General features: G+C 45.4%; 1 protein-coding gene across 9 annotated transcripts in view; it reads right to left on the bottom strand.

Annotated features, from left to right (window-relative positions):
* LOC117963530 (cyclin-dependent kinase 17-like) overlaps positions 1 to 24,864 on the bottom strand; it is a 45,599-nt gene that overhangs the window by 7,572 nt on the left and 13,163 nt on the right. For 6 of the 9 annotated variants that reach the window (XR_009307444.1, XM_058988309.1, XM_058988310.1 and 3 more), the window contains exons 3-9: positions 22,019 to 22,180; positions 11,907 to 12,040; positions 10,021 to 10,146; positions 5,459 to 5,515; positions 1,980 to 2,094; positions 1,412 to 1,506; positions 1,019 to 1,081 (exon numbers count right to left, since the gene is read on the bottom strand). Coding sequence is in view for 8 of the 9 variants with exons in the window: in XM_058988309.1 (XP_058844292.1) it covers positions 1,019 to 1,081; positions 1,412 to 1,506; positions 1,980 to 2,094; positions 5,459 to 5,515; positions 10,021 to 10,146; positions 11,907 to 12,040; positions 22,019 to 22,180 (752 nt within the window). In the remaining variant the exon portion in view is untranslated. Of the gene's footprint in view, positions 1 to 1,018; positions 1,082 to 1,411; positions 1,507 to 1,979; positions 2,095 to 5,458; positions 5,516 to 10,020; positions 10,147 to 11,906; positions 12,041 to 14,409; positions 15,110 to 22,018; positions 22,181 to 24,864 lie in introns of those variants that run through there. The other 3 variants (XM_058988311.1, XM_058988315.1, XM_058988316.1) reach the window with 2 other exon arrangements.

The raw sequence follows: 24,864 nt of genomic DNA, 5'->3' as shown, positions 1-24,864 counted from the left end.
GTGTTTGCAGTCATTCCGAGTGGCTCTGGGTTGTGTGGCTCCAATACTGACTTATAACCATTTTTCTCTGCAAACACCATAAACTAGCAAGAGGAATGCAAGAAAGCAACTCATTACATTAGAAGCAACTTGCTCTTGATTTACCAAAGCCCATCGGTCTCAAAGCTACAAGCCGGGATGGACACAAGACTCCTATTGCATTGCCGTTTCACCCATATTAAGATTTTAATATGTGCCTTATTAACCCCAGTGTACAGGGAACAAGCTCTGGGGTGTCTTTAAACTCACGGTAAAACCAGGAATGGATCAAAGTGCTATGCAGTGGGAGTCTTATTTCCAACCCTAACTAGGTACAATGGTTATTAATGGGAAAATGTTCACTTTTATAATCAAAATCAGGGTAAAGAAAAGACAACTTCCACAAAAGGGCAGTATTGTGTAACTCAAACAACAGATATGATTGGGTTTGTGGAGGGTAAACAGATTCAAACCTAACTAACACCATGGCCTCAGTACAGCTGTGTTGACTGATCGGAGGAGCCCTTCTGGTACTGTTTGCTGTAACATCACAACGCAGATTGAGTTTTGTTTGTTTTGAAATCAAGCGTTTTCTTTTTTTCTTTTTTTAAATGGTTGGATGAGTCACCTGCAGGGTCGGGGTCAATTCCTGTTTTTCAATTCCAATTTATATTTGAAATCAATTCCCAATTTCAACAGATCATTGATCAAAATTGCAATTAGCAGTATTCTTCACAGAGGCAACAAATTACTTCACGTGAAGTCACTCAGTTAATTAAATTGGCTTCAAGCAAAAAAAAAAAACACAGCTGAACAATCACAACCATTATTAAATCTCTAAAATATACATATCTGAAGATCAGACTATTATCTACTCAAGGATACCACGTTGTTTATTAAGGAAGCAGTCTGGGTTGGGTGAAGTGGACAGCGCACGTCCCACCCCCCAGCACCACAGTGTTGAAGGTGTGTTAGTAGGTGGGCAGGTGGGCATTCTCACCTTGGCATTGTGCACACTCATGATGTTCCCGCAGTCATCCATGTACTGCTTCAGGTCCTTCTCCTATAGGATTGGATGAGATGGGGGGGGGGGGGGGGGGGGGAGGACAAAGGGAAAGAAATCCCTTGATCAGCAACAAGCAAATGTAATGACACAACATACAATCAACGGCCGAAAGAGAGACAAAAAACACCTCTCGTTACGTTTGCAGTGTGATCCAGGGTTTGAACACCACCCACAACAGGCTGAACCCACACAGGACTGGTACTGAGCCAAAGCAGTACCGCGCAGTCAAGCTTGTTTCAGTGGCTGGGATCTGCTGCGGGTCACCCTTTTGGTTTAGTACTATTGAACTAGATTGAAAACGGCTGGGAATTTGAAAAGGTCCCTTACCAGGTACTCGAAGACGAGGGTGAGCGACTTGTCCGTGTGGATGATGTCGTGCAGAGTGACGATGTTGGCATGCTTCAGGTCTTTCAGCAGAGACACTGCAAGGGAGATGGGAGAGGCACACACCCAGGGATGGAAATAAGACCCCCATTTCACAGCGGTTTTTCATTCCATACATGACCTACATAGCACTAAACAGCTTATGCAGGTCACCAAATGTTTCTGAAATGATGACTCGTGTCTGGTTTCTCAGAACACCGAGGAGCATGAATCCTGGACTCTGGTATGATACGGCAGTCCAGGATTAGTGAAACCGGGGTCTGTGAAACCAGCCGTACAGTCAATGTGACTTCCGTTTCGTATGAGCACATGTTTATCCGGATCTCATCCATTAGTGCTCACTTCATCTTAATACACACCATACAAAAAGCAGCCTGTCACATTAACCTTAATGAAAGCAGGTCAATATAGAAGGGCCAATTAGCCATGTTGAGTCCTGCCTCATGCATCAGAGCTGCGCGCCTGACATTGCCTGCCCCTGTGTATTCACGCTGTCAGAGTCCACCCCTACCCTCTCTGATAGCTGTGCAGGGAGCCCCCTCCTCATGCTCCAGTCTGATCTCCTTCAGTGCCACCAGGTTGTCTGTCAGTTTGCTTCTGCCCTTGAACACTGTGGCGTAGGTCCCCTGTGTGGGGGAGAGAGAGAAAATGATGTTTAAAAATTACAAGCTGAGAAACATAAATAAGCTTGAAACTATTGCGCCGTCTGCTGACCTCCCCTGGAGAAACCCCAAAGCCCTGATTGACAACAGCAGACAGAGACAGAGTGTAGGACTAGGCATCCGTAGCATGGTTACAGACTCGGTGGAAAGAGGGGGGGCTGTTGTCCAAGAAAATAACTCATTTTGTTTTCATTATTGCAATGTGTTCTATCTGCATTATAAGTGATTATGTTGTGCATGTGTTTCTCTTACTGCATAAAAGACATTGTGCAGTTTTAACAAGAGAATGATCATTATGTTTAATTGCAGTCCCTGAATACAAGCAGATGCTATTCATTTGTTCATGCTTGCGTGTGGCAGATTGTGTGTGTGTGTGATTTCCAAAACACTTATACAGTAGAAGACAAAATAAGCTTGTGGGTTTGTGGCAAAGTGCCCCGCCCCTGTGTGCATTTGTGTGTTCTGTGTTTGTATGTATGCGTGCGTATGTTAATGTTGGTGTATAGATTGGTACACGGGATATAAACGGGTCTGTGTTTCACGTGTGTTTAAAGTGTATAATTATATTTAGGCACGAGGATGGCACATCACTTCACGTGCAGATAAAATGTGTATAATGTGTGGCACGGGGTTGCACGTAATGAATTCACGTGCTGGGATTCAAGTGAGTAATTAATTAGTAATTGAATCCCAGCACAACAGTATATATAGATGCACGTTTTAGTCACTTGTGGTTGGTGTTCGGTGAGTGGAGAACGGGATTGGAGACGGAGGTGAAGTAAAATAATAATAATAGTAATAGTAAAAGTAATAGTTAACGTGTTTTCACTCACCGTGTTTGTTCGTCTGTCTGTCCTGCACCGTCTGTTTAGCGTTTAGTCGTTTGGTATGTCTATTTATTTTGGCGTGTAGTGCCGTGTCCAGTGTTTTTGTCTGTTCCAACCTTTTATTTTCTGTTCTGTTTATTAAATGCTGAACGCGATCACGCGTTCAGCCTCACCAAAACCCCATCTCTCTGTCGTCTGTTTACTCCCTGCTTCTGGTCTGACGCCACCCACTCCGGCCGTCTTTGTGACAGGGTTATAAAACAATTTTGATTGTATTTGTTGACATGACCAATAGAAGCCATTATATCTGGCTTCGGTTGTTCTTTCATCAATGCCATACAGTTAAAAACTAATAATAATAATAATAATAATAATAATAATAATAATAATAATAATAATAATAATAATAATAATTAACCATTCTTTGGATATACTTTGTATCTGTGTGCTGCCTAGATACAGGGCAAGACCATTGTTCAGTAAAAGCATACCAGAATTCTAGAATGTAAAAAGCTGGAATGTTCAGGAGCTCCAGAATTTTGTGTGAAGTCCTGCTTGTTTTGGGTGTGGAGAGTTTATGGAAAGTTAGTCTTAAGTGTTTGCTCATTCAGCGTACCCATATGAAGAATGTGGCCCAGCACCAAGGACTCATCTGATATTTGCAAGCCAGCGCCCATGCTCTGTGTGAAACCGGTCATCTTCGCTGCGGGACTGGCTGTTGGGGCCTGTGCTTGTGCTGCTTCCTCTTACTACCTCTACTACCAATCCAGGGGGACCCTGCCTCCAAACCAGGAGAGCAACAACCTGTTGGAGCCGTGCAAGCAGGCGGAAAACCTCGACTCACACGTCCGGATGGACGAGAATCTTTATTATCCTCCCCACGCATGTCGCTGGACCGCCCGAGCCAAGGATTTTACAATGCCAAATAATTCAGCACCACCAGCCATGGGCTTTGTGGGTCTGTATTCCCAGCGCTCGGAAGCCTTTCAGCCCATGAGTTTTGAAAGAACTACCTCGGCTCCCCCAGCGTTGGTCCTCGATGAGGCCGAGTCACTGCAGAGCAGGAGAACGCAAACCCGGACACGGGCCTCGACTCACGATGAGGAGGTCAGAAGAAAGGCCAGGTCAGCCTTTTCTATCCTAGATCCTTTCAGATGGAGTAAAATGCAAGAGGACCACACCTGGACTGCCAGGGGCTTCCAAAACACCCAGAAGGGGTGCAGAGGTGGTCAGGCCAGTTCAGCCCCCAGTTTGTCCGAGTTAACCTCTCCCTTCTATATTCCCAAAGGGGAGACTCGTGGGCTAGGGCTGGGTGTGTTGAAACCTGCTGATGCTCTGCTGGGAACATCAGAGTTCTTCCTCAGCTCAGGCAGACCAGGAGAAAGTCTGGATCATGACCCGTCAATGAGACGCAGCTGCCTGGGCACAGGCACAACGGAGAGCCTGTCCTGTACTGGGGAGGAGAGCTCCGAAATGGCCCTTCACTACCTGGAGCAAGCCTTGGCTTTGCAGGAACAGGGGCTCCAGTGGAACGACCTGGCAGCAGGGGAGCCCAACGTCCATGACGGGGCGTCCATCGAGAAAGGGACGGATAGACTGTCAGAGCAAATCATCAACTGTCTCGTGCAGCGGGCCGCCAGGGTCCTACGCAACCTCCAAGGAATTCGAGAGATTCCGAACCCCGTCTCAGAAGAACAGACCAGCCTCGGCCTGATAGCCTCAAGAATGAAGACTGAACTCTGCGATGATTCAGACATCGACAGTGAAGACTCTCCCGAGGTTTACTACCTCTGCGCTGAGTTTACAGAAGATCTAGAATGGGAAGAAGAACTCGACCTTCCGCTGTTCTATCAAACTGCCCCGGGCGAGAGCACAGGGGAGGGATTATAGAGCAAGCACAGGCCTTACATTTTCAGGATGCAACACGTCCGCGTTGTAGAACTTCACTGCTGAACACATGTGCTGAATTTCAGCAAACAAATAGGAATTCATACTGCATCCTTTAAATCTGCTGGATTGAATTTGGGACTTTAATACTGACATTTTTATTGATATTTATGCAATATTCTATTTTAAAACGTAATATAAATATATGAAATAAGATTAATAAATGTGTTCATGTGTTTTTATTTATTAAGAAAATTGTTATTTACCTGTGGGGATGAAGCTTTGGGTTGCTTGCCATCTATAATTAAAATCTGGATGAAACATCCACAGCACTATTTGTTTAAGTGCATTGCAGTCCACAATGTCATGCTTCTTACAGCAATGGAGATTGAAAATTAAAAAGGTGTATAAACTATTACATTTTCCAAAAAAATAATAATAATTGGTCAACTGAGTCACACTCAAAAATTGACAATTCAGTCATATTTAAATGTATGCATGAAAATCACCATATACCACGGAGAAAGAGGATAAATAATTATATAAAAAACATTAAATATATTGGGCAGTCTTTTCAGGACGCAGTGCCCTTGCTACAGAAGTGTTTCTCTTACCTCTCCCAGTTTGTCCAGCTTGATGTAAGTTTCTAGCTTCCCGAAGCCAATCTCCGACTGCATGAAAAACAAACAGGCAAACAGTTAGTGGGCATCACAGCTCCTTGTCCCTTTACAGTAGCTCAAACCATTAGGCCACTCTGCTTACCTCCAATTCCCTTAGCTCCAACCACCACTTCACACTTCTTACTCCCCTGTACCTCTCCCTTAACCCATTCTGTACCTCACCACGACTCCCAGTCCATCAGCTCTGACAACCAGGTTAGTGGCTCTTAAACAGAGAACAAAACGCACTGGTGGGGTCGTTGTCCCAAGCTAAACAAATGAAATAAAAACTGGAACCTCTGCTCTATGCCACACTTCCTCACCAGTCACTCAGTAAGTTTGCTCTGACCACGAGTACACACTGCATGCTGTTACTCTTCTGGGACTTCAGCAATACAACAATGCCTCACTGTGCCACATGCTATCTCTCAATTTATTTGGATGACATTTATATACCCTTTCTACTGTATACCTAAAAACAGCAACAGAGAAGAGGGCTGTGTGATGCAACGGGTATTTCGGCTATGAGAACACTCGCTCTACGCAGACTTATGCATTATTCTTCTTATATTGCTGCTCCTGATTCAATGCAAGCCAACAGCTTCTGAAGAAAGGCAGTGTAATTGGAATACATCTGTGCTGAAGATGGGGACCCGGAGCTCTGCGCTGCTCGCTGAGCCGAGGAATCAGGGAAAGGTCAGTGACGATTCACTTTCATCTTCTGAAACGTTCCGCCTTCCTGTCAGCGATCTGCTCGAGAGGAGGGGGGACTTACGTAGCGACCCCCTACACATGTCAGAGCACACTCCCCTCCCACCGCCCCAAACACACCATCAACACACATAGACATGGGTGGGCGCACGTGTATTTTCACACGCATGGATAAACACTCGCCCACAGGTTTACAACACGAGTTGTAGACCACAAAGCAACTACAGTACAGTAAGCCAATTAAAGAGACACATTTTAGGAACTTCCAGTGTTGTCCAGAGTTGAGGTCAATTCCTGTTTTTCAATTCTAATTCCTTTTCAAAACCAATTCCCAATTCCAGCTCCTTTGAAGGAATTGGAATTGATAGTTTAGAGACATAATTGTTGCGATTGTTCAACTGCTTTCATTTGAAGACAATTTAATTGACTGACAGGGACTTCAATGCAAGTAATTTGTTGCCACTGTGTGGGAAGCAAATTTTAACAGAAAACGCCAATTGCAATTTTGATCAATGACATGTTGGAATTGATTGGAAAACAGGAACTGAAACCCTGGTGTCGTCTCCTGCATGCTAGACTGACAATTCACAAAAAAATTGATAACGCATTGATCATGTATTGTGCTCATGAGAAGACACTCTTATTCCATGGGAGACAGGGTCAATTATAGAAATAAATTGTTTTTTTAAATGCTGCACATCTTTTGGTTTAGAACTTGAACAATCAAGCATTATGTACAGTATTTACGGGTATGTTCATGAGTGGTACAAATACAGGCCAACACTCAGGAAGGGGCACAAAGGCACACGCACACACACACACACACACACCCCACTGAAAGACCACACACACACACACACACACACAACTGACAGACGACACACACACACCACTGAAAGACGACACACACACACACACACCCACCACTGACAGACGACACACACACACACACACACACACACACACACACACCACTGACAGACGACACACACACGCACGCACGCACGCGCACACACACACACACACACACCACTGAAAGACGACACACACAAACCTCCTTTCATGACAACTGCTGGAGCAAATTCACTGCAAATCGACCCATTCCCTCGCAGGCCTACTTTCTCTTCTTTATTCAATTGTTTGAAAGCTATTATTACTTGAGGGCAATTAGGCCAGCTCCATTCTGCGAGAGAGCAGCGTTCAGATTAACCCCCACACCACCAGGGCTCACAAACAAGTGCAGGGGCATCAAAACAAACAAGCACACAACAGGATTCACGTTCTCCTGAACTCATACATTTCACCACGTGAAAAAGAGAGCCTTCATGACTTCACAGCTTCATTTTCAACTACCATCCTCACTGTGAAGGTTAGTTGGTAGTTTGCTTTTGTAAAGCTAGTTATGGATAAGTGGAATTCAGCCTAGTAGGAACTAAAACCTTTTATTAAAAACATGAACTCTACAATGATTAAGAGGAAGTGAAAACACAGGACAACATTAATTAAACAAGAGAAACAGCCTTCAATGGAATCTTCTGACACCGGGTGCTGGAGTGGCATACAGAACTGGGTCAACATCCAGTCATGCTCCAGATTTAAGAACGTCACTGTACTGTAGTTCTGATTTTTTAATTTTTTTTTTATAAAAAAGCCAGTGGCAAAATGATCAAAGAACATGCTGGAAGAGAGCATCCGAGATTTCCTTCCCCAAGCACCCATTACATCAAATCATCTCAAATCAAACCTCTCCCTGCGCAAGGTTAAAAATAAGTTAAACTGACAGCCGACGCATTGACCTGGAGGTCCACATGGTCAGCCTTGTCTTTCACTGCCATCTGCAAGCTGCAGTTCTGAGCACACTTACCAACTGGTTCATGCTTGGGGCAAAGTTGAATTAGTGTCCGAATTAAGAATCGCAGCAATGCAATGGTCATTACAGTACATTCTAGATTATTGACCACGCGACACAGCCGAAGACTAGGTCAGTTATCTACAGGCAATGACCACTGCGGAGGGGATTAATGCTATTAAAAACCAAAACAAATGTTTGAGTACACCATACCATACCAAGTCAAGTTCATTTCTATAGCCTCCTCCCAGGGAGCTATACAGAAATAAACAGCAAGCCAAGAGAGAGCCAAACTGCTCGCTAGGGTAAGGCCTAATGTAAGAAATGTGTTTTAAGCCTAGATTTAAAGATATGACAGCATTCCGGACAAAACCTGGAAGTGAGCTCCAAAGGGAGGGAGATTGAGAAGTGAAAGCCCTCACAACGCAGGTTTGTAATCGTTCTTGGAATTAGGAACCATACTTTGGACTGTATTGCTTAAGGCTGATTGATAATCATGTTGCAGTCTAAAAGCAAGTTTAAAGTTTTCAGAAGGCCCTGAGCTTTGAGGGCACACACCCGTGAGATAATGAATGCTCTGCTGGCTGAGTCGATCCGCAAGGTTTTCATTATTCTTTTATTTCAGTTTTTAAAAAGCTGGTAAACTGTGGGGTTATTTTTAGTCTACCAACTCACCCTACAAAACAAAAGGAACACTCTACCACATCGATTTGCAACCCTCCTTCAATTGTGTTGGAATTCATGACACAAAATCAGAAGTGGTACAATTACTGACTAACAATCATGTAATAACATACAAAGGACAGGATAGCAACAGTTCCTAGTCCCTCAGCTCCAACCACTTTGCATCCCAGTAGCTCAACATTAACCAGCACACACTGCATCCCTCCCAGTCCCTCAGCATTAACCAGCACACACTTCCTCCCAGTCCCTCGGCATTAACCAGCACACACTGCCTCCCTCCCAGTCCCTCAGCATTAACCAGCACACACTGCCTCCCTCCCAGTCCCTCAGCATTAACCAGCACACACTGCCTCCCTCCCAGTCCCTCAGCATTAACCAGCACACACTGCCTCCCTCCCAGTCCCTCAGCATTAACCAGCACACACTGCCTCCCTCCCAGTCCCTCAGCATTAACCAGCACACACTGCCTCCCTCCCAGTCCCTCAGCATTAACCAGCACACACTGCCTCCCTCCCAGTCCCTCAGCATTAACCAGCACACACTGCCTCCCTCCCAGTCCCTCAGCATTAACCAGCACACACTGCCTCCCTCCCAGTCCCTCAGCATTAACCAGCACACACTGCCTCCCTCCCAGTCCCTCAGCTCTAGACCACATTATATCAGTACCAATACAACATATAAGCCCCAGAGGCTGACAGTTCGGCACCCCCACCTCATCCAAGCCTTCAGATTGCATTACAGCAAAGTCACTTTGCATCAACTGGGCCCTTTCAGTTTGAAATTCCAACTGAGCGACACTCCCCACTCCGACTCATTGAAGCTGACAGATGAGCTGAATGATAGATGGATCATCCACTCGGGAATGAAAGGAATCAGGGATTCACAGCATTCCCCTCCCCTTCTCTTCTCTTCTCTCTGTCTTTTGATTCCTATCAGTAAGTGTGGCGAGGGACATAAAAAAGAGAAGATGTGCTGTAATGAAGCAGAGGCACCGCACCTCTTTCCAAAACCAATCGAAAGTGCAGAGACCTGGGGATTGTTCCCTCTGTTAACCCTTTGATAACGTACCTCTCATCAAAGGGTTAACACCCCACCACCTCCCCCAAACTCAATTTGAAGTTTGCAGTTCATTAAATCTTTAGGAGGGTCTTACTTTATGTGAAGCACTGTGCAGCGAAAAGAAAAAACAGTCCTTAAAGTTCTGTCAATAGGACCCATTGCATTAGCGGCTGCTGCAAATCTCTCACACACGCACACCCCTCCTCTCACTCACCAGGGACGCGCGCCGCAGCCGCCGGCTCATGGGCTTGTCGAAGGGCGGGCTGTTCATGGCAAACTTCTCCAGGTAGCCCTCTGGTAGCCGGATATCCGCAGGCAGGGACAGGCGCTTGTTAATGTCCTGCAACAGACACACAAACATGTTATCGTTAGTTCCATATCTTCTTGTATGCATGCATGCACATATGTATTTAATGATTTTGCTTTCAGCAAAATACTTTGTTAAAACATAAACCGTACATCGGTTATCATATTTTGGTTGTCCATGCTAGCTAGTAGAGATTTTCCTTTTTTTTTTTTTTTTTTTTAAATGTGCACGTACAATGCTCCTGAGAGTATGAAAAATGTATGTTATGGCTGAGAGAGAGAGAGAGAGAGAGAGAGAGAGAGAAATAAAATGGAGAAGAGAGAGGGGGTGGGGAGGAGATAAGAGACAGCTCACTGGATAAAATCTACTTGTCTCATTTTCTCTATCTTTTTTTTTTTTTGTATTCTGACAAACTGCATTTGAATTAAATCAAGCCAATAATGGTTCCGGTTCACTTGTCCTGTCGTACAATCAGCATTAAAGTTTGACCTGGGGCATTTCATAAAAATATGCTTAATGATTAGAGTGCCGAGGAATACAAATATCTTAAATGTGACCACGTTTGTACAGGGATGGAAATAAGACTCCCAATTCTTGATTACAGCAGAAGGTTCATTTCATTAACCAGCGATTCTCTTAAATCTGTTTTCACTGTAGGTTAAATGGTCATTAAATGGCCATATACAATATATTCTCTAATATAGTACAGTACAATACAAGGGAGGTATTAGCAGTAAATTTAAAAGCACAATGGTTGCAACAGTCAAACCCAGTAAACATCCCACGCTGTTTTTGAGTGCTGGTTCAATACAAGGTCATTGGCAAATCACACAGCTACAATAGATTTCCTAGGTTTATTCAGCTGAGGGGGTGGCAGGCTTGCTCAGAGCCTTGAAGAGCACGCTGCATTAGGAGGCTTGAATAAACTAAACTAGAGGATGTCTTGGCTGATGTGGAGCCCGGAGCCACAACAGTGACAGTACACTGCAGGACTGACTGGTAACCAGGTCACACAGAGCCCCAGGACTCTAACCTGGACCTCCGCTGCACCAGGGGGCACCAGAGGGCACAGTGCAGCAGAAATAAAACAAGGTTGTACACTTGACTGCCGGTGGTGTGTTTCTATCCTGTTGTATGCATAGATGCCCCAACTTGTTCACAGCCTCTAAATTATTACTACAGCTTTTCACCTTGCACCAACTCAATTACAAGGAGCCTGAATGCTTGATACAGTACGGCTGTCTAGGAAGACAGTCTTAGTGCCTTTAGTGCATGCCATTGCACAAGTGTAAATAACTGAACAGGGCTAAAGCACCCCTGGCTTTCCAATAAAAATATAAATCACCCCATAGGAGTTCACACAATACAAAAGCAACAGTGCAGTTTGGGATACACCAAGGAATCCTTGGAAATGCAATTTTTTATAAAAGTAAATATTCCCGTGTTTATAACAGACTGCTGATGTGTGGTTCACCCCACAAGGACCCCCCCTTGTAAGAGAGAGTCAGGCTACTCTCAAGGCCCTAAAATGAGTTTTGGTTCACATTTTTATAATCACTGGGTGATATGTTAATCCCTGCAGTGTCAAGGCTCTCATTAGAAGGTGGTACGGGTGTGGGTTTCGTGATACCCCTGCAGTGTCAAGGCTCTCATTAGAAGGTGGTATGGGTGTGGGTTTTGCACGTATCAGAGATTGCATATGTGTGAATGGTGCTCGATACAGCAGGTCGTGTAGGCAAGAGCAATAGTAAGAAGTGGAACGTATTGTTTTTACAGAGCTTGCCGTGCCGTACCTCGGTGGAGATGCGCCGGTGGTGGTGGTTCCTCATGCGCACTCGTACCGGGGACTGCACCTCATCTGAGGATGTCCCGGAGGCCTGGTCACTCTCCCCGTCGGAGCCCATCTTCACATTCTCATGGACGATACCTGAGAGAGAGAGAGAGAGAGAGAGAGAGAGAGAGAGAGAGAGAGAGAGAGAGAGAGAGAGAGAGAGAGAGAGAGAGAGAGAGAGAGAGAGAGAGAGAGAGAGAGAGAGAGAGAGAGAGAGAGAGAGAGAGAGAGAGAGAGAGAGAGAGAGAGAGAGAGAGAACCGTCAAAACAGGTGCATTTTGTTGCATCATTTCTAAATGTGAATTTCAGCAGGTTTGCCTTATTCAGTTGTGTGTTCACTATATCAGATTCTGATTCAGGTTTTGAGCTACACCTGTTATTATTATTATTTACAGCAGCAGTATCCCCCATCTGGGATTAAACCCACGACCCTCCGGTCAAGAGTCCAGAGTCCAGAGCCCTAACTACTACTCTGCTGCCCTGTACCGCTGTTATGGGGTAATAGGAAACGGCAAGCACTCCCCTCCCTGCCCCTATTTCCTCAGGGAAGATAATCCACCAGTTTTTCTTTTTTAAATAGCTTGGGGAGCTTGCAAGAAAACAATCTTATAGCACAGCTGATCAATGACAGATTCCTGCTTCCCAGTGTGTACTGTTTATACACAGTGTATGAAATATTAATGGCAGATACAAATCTCACTTTCTCCAAGCTGCCCTTTTCAATTTTTATTTATTAATTAATTTATTTATTTATGTAACCAGGAGTTTTACCCATCGAGACCAAGGCCTCATTCATTAATGTATAAAAAGGCATGTACTAAAACACAATAAATAAAAAAACATTTGTGGTTTAAACTTAAATCAGCAGCATACAGAGAGCAATGAACAGAGCACACAAGCCATATTTCTTTGTTAAGGTGGGCTGGAGGTGAAGCAGCGGGGGCGGCAGGAGGTTTCCACAGCTATCCGTGACATAACGGCTAGCTTAGGAGACGTACTGCCCCGAGTTACAAAATGCAAGTTTGCAGAGAATAAAAAAGGGCCATTTTCAAGCAGTGCTTTCCGCATCACAGTATAACATGCAAAGGACAAAGCTATTTTAATTTTGGACCTCAACTTAAAACAGCGGCACAGTAACAGTTCACCAAAACCAATATGTTTTACGCTGAGCTGAATTTTGTGCATATTCGTTTTGTATTTTTGTTTGTTGCACCATAGTTTGATTTGTTCGGTTTAAAAAGGAAGGGACTTGGATTGCGTTTGCTTTCAATTCCTCCAGTTAATCCAATGAGTGCAGTGAGCGAGCTGGTCCTGAAGTCACTGCCAGGACTGCAGGGGATCTGGATAATAACCCACCTCCTCGCAGGCTGCCTGCCTGCCTCCAAACCGCACTGGGAAGGGGGTGGGAGGAAGCATCAAAGGGTTTGAGGGACTGTCTGCTCCGAGAATAATACAGTGCTGCACACAGGTCCCTGTGAAAACCACCCAACTTCAACTAATACGCTCTTAATCTGATAAAGATAGACGCAGGAGGATCTGTTAGTGATACACTATAACATCACAACAAAACAGCGAGAAAGAGAGAGAGACAAGCCCAGTAACTGACCATAACCCCAGCCCTCCCGAGAGACTGGAATGCATTTCTAGCATTCCAGCTCGGCTACAAATCACAAATAACCAGCTGAGAAAGTTCTTAACGCAGCCATCGACTCGCTTCATACGTTCGGTTTATCAAAACAACCGGGTTCTCCTCGAGTCTCCAGTCTGGTTACAAGCTGCAATGAATTTACTTGCAGTTTAATGACCCAAGCCAGCCAGATTCAGTGTCTCAAAGACCCATTTGTATTTGTGTAAAATTTGAGGTATACTGTTTGGTCCCAGAACAACAGGATTGGGGACCACTGACCTACAACCTCCCTCTTTCCACTTCCCCCTTCTCTGTACCACTGACCTACAACCTCCCTCTTTCCACTTCCCCCTTCTCTGTACCACTGACCTACAACCTCCCTCTTTCCACTTCCCCCTTCTCTGTACCACTGACCTACAACCTCCCTCTTTCCACTTCCCCCTTCTCTGTACCACTGACCTACAACCCCCTCCCCCTTTCCACTTCCCCCTTCTCTGTACCACTGACCTACAACCTCCCTCTTTCCACTTCCCCCTTCTCTGTACCACTGACCTACAACCCCTCTCCCTCTTTCCACTTCCCCCTTGTCTGTACCACTGACCTACAACCCCTCTCCCTCTTTCCACTTCCCCCTTCTCTGTACCACTGACCTACAACCTCCCTCTTTCCACTTCCCCCTTCTCTGTACCACTGACCTACAACCTCCCTCTTTCCACTTCCCCCTTCTCTGTACCACTGACCTACAACCCCCTCCCCCTTTCCACTTCCCCCTTCTCTGTACCACTGACCTACAACCCCATCCCTCGTTCCACTTCCCCCTTTTTTCTCCGTGACTCACCGATGCGGTTGGCGTCTGGCCGGCACGTCTCCAGTAACTTAAGCATCCTGAACGGGGAGAGGCGCTGGGGCTCCCTGCCAGTGTCCCCCATCCTGACCCCACGGGGGGACCCCTGGAGCTGGTTTCGAGGGGAGAGCGCCACGGCCACGAGACGGTGGAGCAAGCAACAAAAAGCCTCTTCCTTCCCTACTTCCCTCCTCTCTCACTTTCTCACACAGGATCCCAGCAATCAATCAACGCTAAGATGCCGATTCTTCCTTCTGAGTAGCGGAGGGGCCTTTGATCGGAACCTTAGGTATGCAACGCAGCTGAGCGTATCCAGAAGAGGTCCTGTAATGCTCTCCGTGCCTCTGAAGGGGGGCAGGCTGGCGATGACTCCCTAGTGTGGCCTGTAGCCACGGGAAGAAGCAAGCTGAGCTCTCATGTAGGTGCACGATAACAGGATTCCTATCATAACACCACAATATTATTTTGGCTCTGCATGGGCCCTCTGTTCCTATCGCTCTCTTTGTCTATTCTGTTTTCCCGTTCCCTTTCTCTGAGTAATGTATTCCCGTCTCTCTCTCTCCCTGTCTCTTTGCAGTTTCCTATTTGTTTTCTTTCTCTCTCCCTCTCTCTGTGTGTGTTCCTGTCTGTGTTTGTTGTTCTCCGTCACTCTCTCTCTCTCCTCTTTTGTCTACGCTGCCTGTCCTCCTATCGAAATGCCAGCAGTGGTCTCTCCCTCCCCCCTCCCCGAATAAAGAAGTAAATACAGACCTGCGCTTTAGGTCCCTCCCTCTCCTGAACAGAGGACAAAGCCAGTCTCAGGTTCCCTGTCCCCAATACAGTACAGTAGAAAAGCCAAACCTGATCTCAATGAGAGCACTCTATTTACCTCTGCTGTCTCTCAATGTAAAGCACTGAGGTCAAAGCAGCCCTTGTCTCCCAGCGGCGGCAGCAGCAGCAGCAGCACAGGCCTGTGTTTGAGCTGCACTCCTCCCCAGGGACAGCCCCGGCACAGGCCATTATTTATCAGACAGGAGCCCCCTGGAAAGAGGGGGACCCGAGGCAGAGTTAACGCTTTAACTGTGCAAAAATGAAAAAGCACCACCAGAAGTGTACAGCTGGGTGCAACCTAAAACAAGCACACTACACAGTACTGTACAGGCACGCCCTGCTACTGTATTAGGAATAGGCAGGATATTTCACTATTAAGGTTTCAGAACAAGAGAGAGAGCGCAAAAACACACCAAATACATTGGAAATATGTGCATTGTCTGCCATAACAATACCAATGTGAACAATCAAGTATTGTATTGGAAGGTAAAACAACAAAACAAGCTCACAAAATACAGTAGATGTGAACTGAAGAGCAAAGCGATTGCAACAACAAATGAAAGGAGCTCCCTTTATTTAGAGCGTTAATCAAACAGTACTTCTAAAGCCAGCTGTAATATATTAGGATTACTTGACGTAATACTTTCCCAGACAAAGTAAAGAAGACTGCAAACTCAGACACATTTTTAACAGATCACTCGCCATGTATAACTAAAAACACTCATTCAGACGACTGTAATAGAAACATGTACCTAATACATCAGAGAGAGTATGACATGCCATTAATTATCTTCCATGTGCAGTGTTCCGCATGTTAGCGTGATGTAATGGGTGATGAATGACTCGATGGGAGACCTCATTTGCATGCCCCTTGAGAGACTCTTGGATGCAAGATGCGACACAGTCTCCTCCCCCCCATTCAGAGTTTATTTCTGCCGAGAGAAATGGGCTCAATTCTGTTATGGTTGCTGTATTGCATGAGGATCGCACGATCGGGAAACGCACAGACAGTGTCATTAACAGTTACTGTACAGCAATTACAGCAGCTTTCAATACTCTCCATTGACCAAATTGGTCACTATGGGTTACTGTTTTTCTTGCCAGTTGACGGCACAAAGCAAAACTTAAATTAAAACAAGCATAACAAAAAATATCATGAACAGGTTACTATGAGTTGACCTATTTGTGGTGCTGTTCACAGCTTGCTGATTTATTGAAACTGCTTTCCGATCGATGTGCTCTTAACAGTTTAAGATGTAAATCGGTTGCTGTTTCCCAGATTTTAATGACACCGCTAAGTGGCGGCAGAGTGAAGATGACAAAGATGCACCAAGTGATTTTTTTGGCATATAGTCGCCCCTTTATAATGCTATAATCAGGAGCCATAGCTACAAGACCTTGCCAATTGTGTTACGCCTTATAGTGAGAATAAAAGTGCAAATGGAATGCAGTGTGAAAGGGCTGCCTTGCAAAGGGGGTGCACTGCAATGGAATGCAGTGTGAAAGGGCTGCCTTACAAAGGGGGTGCACTGCAATGGAATGCAGTGTGAAAGGGCTGCCTTGCAAATGGGGTGCACTGCAATACTGATTTGCATGCCTTCACGCAGTATTTTCGTTTGCAGATTTTAAATGACACTTTCATATCCAAATCTGATATTTTCCCCCATGCAGCGTGTTCGTGAAAACACTACAGAGGAGTGGTTAAAAGGCTTAGAAAGCAGTTTATTCAATTATATTAGCTTTATTTTGGATGCCGCAAATTGATCCGCAAGGCAATTTTTAATGAAGCAGTTCAAAATCAATTGCTTAAGTTCCAGCCTTTAGTCAGTGATGGCTGGGACTCTGCACGCAGAACTGCCGTATTGGCACAATTCATTTGGAGCAGAACTGTCACAGTTATTGCAAATATTCATCAGCAGCGATTACTGGAGTCTGTAGCGTGCTAGAGGAACTCGGAGGCTGGGATAATTATGTGCGAGACCTGTGCAAGAAACACCTTGAAACACTCGCCACCTTCTGTAAACTCACAGTCAGGCAGAGAGAAACAACAAGGAGAAGCTTCAGGCAACACCACAGGGGAAGACGGGAACAAGTGTAGGAGGAGGGAGTGATGGATGGATGGATGGATGGATGGATGGATGGAGGGAGGAGGGAGGGATGTAAGGAAGCAGGTACACCAAAAAAACAAGACTTCACAAACTGCACAGCTCCTGTCCTTTTCTCCATCACTCCCCCACTGGCAGTCTAGTCTAGACCTAGCGGGCGGTGGATTGGCTTATCAAAAGGCAGAGACACAGCTGCCCTGCTGCCACAGACACAATTAGTTGCATTAGCCGGGGTAATGGGCTGCGCAAGTGGCCTGAACTACAGTTTGCACAGCGTGTGTGTGTGTGTGTGTGTGTGTGTGTGTGCACCTTCCCTCGCCAGCCTCATTACAGTCAGGAACCCCCTCCAGGCAAAACCATTGTGATGACTCTCCTCCAACCAGAGGAACTAATGCCCGTTTCGAAAGAGGCAGCTCCTGTGAGCTGTGCTGCCTCAGCTGGATTCAGCTCTGGAGGGGAGACAGTTTCCACTGCGCTGGAGCAGCATTGTCAATCAATGATCTCGGCCACAAGCTTCAGGAATCATGTCATCCAGTTAAACTTAGAGGGTGTCCGGGGGAGGGAGCGCAGTCGCGCTACGGTTCTAATCTGCATGCTTTTTTTTAGTAATTCCAGTTTTTACTCAAGGACTTTGTGATAAGCAGCGTTAACGGTCCTACTAAATTCCACTGAACTGCCGATAAATTCATGATATATTTAACACTTTCTTTAGCACGAACAGCTATGTTCATGTGAATGTACTTTGCGATCAATGGTTCTAAGAAAATCACTATCGTCTTGAAATGACAAGTGGTTTTAGATACAGCCCCAATAGAACCCTTGTCACACAGAAACTCCACTTTGGAAGTTTAAGACAACATGTAGGACCTGTCTGTAGAGAACAGCTTCCTGTATGCTTCAGTAGTGAGTGGTCAAATGACTGTAGCAGCTTGCAATGCAACGTATGTGAATGTCTGTGGTGCTGGCAGCTGTCTCTTCCAGTTCTAGTAGGGATTGAGGGCGGGGTGTCAGCGAGACCAGTTAAGAGCATCACACCTACTCCATTCCGTCAGAACAAGTGGCTCTTTGTGCGATGTTCCAATTTTCCAGCAGCTCTATAATAAATGTCCACGGATGTCCCCGGCAATGAGCGAGTCTAATTAGCGTCCCCTGATTAGCTATTTAGCAGAACTAATCCTAACTTCATTCCGCTGAAAACACAAGTTAAAATGATACAGCATGAGGGGCTTCCTTCCCCTTAATTATCACCATGTCTGCCTGGCTGACAGCGCCAGCTCTGCAGCACCCTCAGCAGGTAGAGGCAAGCAGCTGCAGGATTCTGTTCACACAAAACAAACTAAATACACTTTCCCATTCAGCACCCAGAGATGGATGAGATGCAAGTATGCTTCATATGACAGGCAGTTCACTCCAGTCGCTCTTAACCCTTACAGTACACTACACTGTCTTGTTGTCTTCTCGTGTTTTCAGTATGGGTTCCAACACGGAAGCCATGTGATCTTTAAGTCTGCCTAGCGTCAGTCCGACACAGCAATACAGTTTGATTTATTTCGTGGATTATTAGATTGTGTAATATTACTATACAAGATGACTCAAGAAAATAAATTTAAAAAGTATCTCATTGTGAACTTTATAATCATTTACTAGACCTATATCTGGATCAGCATTTTACAGTGGACAGCCAAAGAGAAATCAAATTCAAATCAAAAGTAAAACGGACACCTTCATCATTTATATGGACAAAAGATGGGATTCGTACCTTGCTGTCCAGAGGTCTTCCTGCACGCTTTGATGAGCTGATCTGGTTCAACAGCAAAGACTCGCTGCTTCAAGAGGATAGCCTTCGATACCTACTCTCTATCGATTAATAATCTTGTTAACTAATAATCAAGGTTAAGGCTCTGCAACACACGCACATTCTAAGAAAAAATCAAATCAATACATCAAGACGCGATTCCAGAGTTCACAGCAATCACCTGGATCACAATAGCATCCCTTGCTCCAACACGCCAGCCACTGTGTATGAAAACAACTTACCTACAGGGCTTGTCTTGCTGGAAAACCCAAAAAAGCAGCCTTGTTGCTACTAGAAATAAATCATGATATTTCCCAAACAGAAATGAAATAAGACGAGCCACTCTCTTTCTGATCACACACTCAGAGCACAGGATCGTTTGCTCAGGCAGCCTGCATGCCACCCAACTGGAGATTTATTTGACAAGACAAGTCGTACTTTTAATAAAACGGGGCCATTACTTTGAAAGTGGTTGTCTTTAATAAATCTGCTTGACTTGACATTGTACTTGTGTTTTTACGTACAGCACAGCCCTAATCTACACGGTTCAAGAAATTAGGATTACCCAATGCTGTGCAAGTCTCTTAAATACTCATTCAATTAAGGCATTAGCCACAGACTCCCAGAGTGATACTTTAGCCAGCTGGGGATTCTAACCCATTCTCCTCTCAGTCATTCATCCTCTTGAACCACTGAATCAAATGCCAGCTTTATCCTGACAGGTCTGTGGTTAAACGCCTACTCGAAACTATAATGTCAGATGAAGACTTTGAATTATTACAGTGGTTCAGAACTACAGTAAAGGTGACCTTTGATTCAATTTCCTCACCTCAAAAGTTTCAAGGCATTCGTTAGCTGCAGGCGGTGTGGAGCGCGATACAAAACAGGACAATTAAGTCAACTGTTGTTGAAACAAGCTATCCAAATGAGTCATCGAAATGAGTTGCAAAGCTCTTTGTTTTGCACACGCTTCAAAAGATGAATCACCATTATAAAATCACCAACCACAGATCTAGAAATCTGGTCTACTTGAGCGGAAGTTCATCTTTAAGGCAGGGGTGTCCAATCATAGTCCCTGGAGGCCCATTCCACCCCAGGTTTAACAGGTCAAATTAGCTAATCAATCAGCTAACTACTTCAGGGTCTGGATGGATGTTTAATGGGTTCAATTAAACGATTTAGGAGTGGAAAGGCCAGCTTTACCACCGCTGCTTTCATCTGTTGTGACATGGTGCAGCATGTCAAGAAGAAAAAAAAATATGGCAAACCCGAAGTACATCCAACATAAACTGCAGTCATACATCTGTGTATCTATTACAAGCCAGACTGAGCACGCCGCTTGGACCCGCGCCTCTGTCACAGCATTACCAAGCTATAATCAGCAGCCTGCATCACCCACCCATCCGCCCCACTGCCTTGCCCTTTGTCAGCTATCTTCTTACCAGTACGACACTGCCCAGTGCCTGGTAAACTTTGCTGCACCCAAAACTTTCACAGTCAGTTGCCATTTTAGGTAAACAGGCGTTTGATGAGGATTACGTTTATATGAATGTAAAGAGAAAATTCAAAAGAAAAATAATTTCTAAAATTAAGACGTAGGCTTCTGCAGACACTGTACTGCATCACCATGCTCCATCTGAAAACCAGGTTTGTTTTTGGACAAAAAATAAATCTTTGCACCACATGGGCACATCTCCGAGCTACATCTCTGACCTCAGGCCTGATTATATGGGAAATAAGCAAGATTTCCTGGCCTTGTTCAAAGCTTTGGGCTTGTGATTTTGAGCTACTCAGATCATTGTGACATGTTGCACAATAAAAAAATAAATAAATAAATAAATAAACACACAAAACATAGATGTCAGGTACTGTAAGTCGCACTACCACACACGCACGCACGCACACCTCATTGCTCTTGCAAGAACAGAAGCGGAGAGCAAGGAGTGTGAGCGCACCAGCGAGGAGTGGCACAGCGCGCGAGGCAACAAGAGCCAAGGCGTGCAATTACTCTATTGAACTGTACTTCAGTAGTGCAAACACAGAGCAAGGTGTGCCTTGCTTGAAACAAAGTAGCAACGGGACACTCACAATAAAGCTAACCAACTGAAAACCCTACAGACTGGTGATATTTATTAACCAGCTGTTCATCTCAATAACACTGTACTGTAATGTTCAGGGTGCAGTCATTGTCAATTATTCAGTAGATTCAATAGCCATTTTATAATATTCTAAACCGCGTATTCCATGGATGTAGCGATACAGAAACAGGGACAATGGCTGGATGTGTTCAGGTCTTTAGACCAAAGTGCAACTGATACGATTCTTTGTCTCAATGGTGATAAATGCATGATAAAATGTGTCCCATTTGATAAACAGTGTTGTGTGCATGAGGGTAAAAGACAGACACAAAGCGACTGTTACCATGCATATACACGGCTTGAAACTAACTAGCCCTGGTCTGCTGCACCCTGCCCCGTTTCACAACTAAATTAAGTATATTAAAACAATTGTTTCTCCCTATAGATGCATGAACTCCTCATATGGGAAAACCTACACACTCAGGTGAGACTGACTGTTCAAACTCCTGAGACAGGAATGGAGATAAGACTCCAACTGCACAGCAGTTTGATCCAGTCCTGGTTTTTCTATGAATTTAATAAGACACATCTGAACATGTTACCTATACACTGGCGAATCAAGCTTATAGTAAAACCTGGAATGGGTGAAACTGCTATGCAATAGGAGTCTGGTTTCCAGTTTCCAGCTGGTCATTTCAATACAGTACCTAAAACAATTAAATTCTTAAACCCAGGACTGGGGACAGGGTTTGTGGGAGTTTCAAGTCCTGCGTATAAAAGAGAAAAGAGAAAAAAGGAGAGAAAGAGAGATTCACCGAGCGAGCTTGTCCTTTCGAGGGAGAGGTAGGGCCGCTCACCCAGCCGGCCGGATCCCGGGTCCCTAAGCAGGGCTGCGCGCCCCAACGAGCCAGCGTACTGCCGCAGGAAAGAGGGGGCGCTGTGAGAGGCAGGGGGGTGTGCCACCCGAACCATCGGCTCTGCTCAAGAGAGGGACGGGGCCAGGAAAACAAGAGAGAGAGAGAGAGGAAAAAGCCAACACAAACAAATAAAATACAAACAAAACAAAAACAACGTGTACTCAAGGCTTTCTAGTCGTGTACTGGCTGTAGCTGACACAGTACAAGACTCTTTAAGCACTGGGGGCTCCAATTATACTGGAAGGGGTCTTTTTGGCCGAGGGATCCAGGTTCAAATCAAGATGGAGCCCCCCACCACCACCCCTGAATCACACAGACACGACAACATTGAAACAAAACTCAATGAAAACTCAACAGCCAGGGTTAGAGGAGGAAGAGGCAAGACGTGGCCTGAATGAGGCAATACCAGGGATGGGTATAAGACTCCCTTTGCACAGCAGTTTGATCCATTCCTGGTTTCACTATGAGTTTAATAAGACACACCTGAGCTTGCAACAGCACCTATACACTGTGCCTATTCAAGCTCATAGTTAAATCTCCAATGGGTAAAACTGCTCTGCAATAGGAGTCTTATATCCATCCCTGCTATACCGGTGTGCTTGCAGCAGCTGGAGGTTATGAATGTGTGCATTAATCCATGGCGACAGGCAATGGAACCATGTGGTGCTGATGACCTAGGGAAACATGCTGCGTGACTGACACGAAACTGAAGCTAACAGAAAGTGCTTAATGGACATATTTAGGTTAGCAAGCTCACAAGGAGACACTCAAACCAAAGACTAATCCTAATTTGACTGCTTGTCTCATTAGAAAACTGCAACAAGAAATTAAATAACATTGAGAAAGACTAATTGTCAAAATTGGTATAATCTGACAAAATGTTACACTATTAGTAGAGCTTTAAATATTTACTGTGCGAAACTAAAGAAATGAAACTCTAATATGAGGCTGCAGCTAACCCCTTCAAAAACAGACAGGCACATCAAAAAGAAATGCCCAAACACAAAGTGCTGTACAACTACTTAACTACAAAGTTACATTAGAACTAAGGAACAAACACACAAACCACCCGACGACAAATTGACCTTTAACAGCCATTCAGAACATGAATAGAGAACGAAGTCACCGAGATCAAAGAACTCAAATGAGGCTGCTTGTCATGGACCTTGACTCCTTTAGCAAATAACCAAGTCGTAAAAAAAAAAAAAGATAAAACATTGGGAAGTTTTTTCAAATGGGTTTTTGTTTTTGATTGTTTGAATTCTAAGAAAACCCAACAAAACAACGTTAATAGAACGGTCTTGTAACCTCCACAAAGCCAGGGCACCCTACCTAGTCAAAGGCCTTCCTTGCTAGTTACACATGTTCAGGGGTGGAATTAAGTCTCCCATTGCATTGCAGCTTGATCCACTCCTGGTTTCACTGAGTTTAATAAGATACACCCAAGCTTGTTTCTGTGGCTAATCAAGCTCGCAGTAAAACTGGAATGGGTGAAACTGCTATGCAGTAGGGGTCTTATTTTGATCCCTGATGTTCACAGCGTACCAAAGGCGGCACATGCTGGTCTTTTTCCATGAAAACAGTATGTTTGTTACAACCTTCATAAAACCAGACTGAATGGCACGATTTCTGTGGCGATGGGTTTATCCAAAGACGTTTCATCACCAAACCGGGTTGGCCAGTTGCCTGGTATTTATGATTTCCCCAGGCAACACATGATGTCATGGAATGTCCCTCGTGTACTACTAGCGCCTCATGCTTCTGATAGCACATTGATGCAAGTGTTATCTTTTAACATTTTTAATAGTAGACTTTTAAAAAAGAAAACTCTGATTTGACCCCACAGTACTGGTGGTGTGGGTGGGGGTGGGGAGACTGTCACAGAAAAAAAAAGAAAGAAAAAATGCTAACACATTGGGCAAAGCATCGCCTTTGTTTATACGTATCATTGAAATCTCCTTGGACTTCCTTTGTCCTGTATGTATACAATGCATGCACGACCATGTTTTGTTTTCCCATTGTGAACCTTCCCACTGCTCAGCTGTCCAGACACTGTTATACACTAGAGGGCAGACCATGAATCTCATCTGAGGAGAAATCAGACCTACAGCGTTACTAAGACTCATTTTTCACCCTTGAGAAAGGGACCCATTCCCAAAAGGAAGAGAGACACAGTTCTTGCTACAGAACTCCTACAGAATCATCAGACTTGCCTCTGCTCACCCCACACATGCCCATCCCCTCCACTCTCCCTCGCATTGCTCACCCCACGCACTCCCATCCCCTCCGCTCTCCCTCGCATTGCTCACCCCACGCACGCCCATCCCCTCCGGTCTCCCTCGCACCGCTCACCCCACGCACGCCCATCCCCTCCGGTCTCCCTCGCACCGCTCACCCCACGCACGCCCATCCCCTCCGCTCTCCCTCACACTTCTCACCCCACGCACGCCCATCCCCTCCGCGCTCCCTTGCATTGCTCACCCCACGCACGCTCACCCCACGCACGCCCATCCCCTCCGCTCTCCCTCGCACCGCTCACCCCACGCACTCCCATCCCCTCCGCACGCCCATCCCCTCCGCTCTCCCTCGCATTGCTCACCCCGCGCACGCCCATCCCCTCCGCTCTCCCTCGCACCGCTCACCCCGCGCACGCCCATCCCCTCCGCTCTCCCTCGCACCGCTCACCCCACGCACGCCCATCCCCTCCGCTCTCCCTCGCATTGCTCCAAGTGCAGGTCTGAATT

The sequence above is a fragment of the Acipenser ruthenus genome, chromosome 16 (assembly GCF_902713425.1).
Source record: "Acipenser ruthenus chromosome 16, fAciRut3.2 maternal haplotype, whole genome shotgun sequence".
Classification (NCBI taxonomy): Eukaryota; Metazoa; Chordata; class Actinopteri; order Acipenseriformes; family Acipenseridae; genus Acipenser; species Acipenser ruthenus.
The sequence above is the reverse complement of the archived record's forward strand: the minus strand, read 5'-3'. Positions and strand labels throughout refer to the sequence as shown.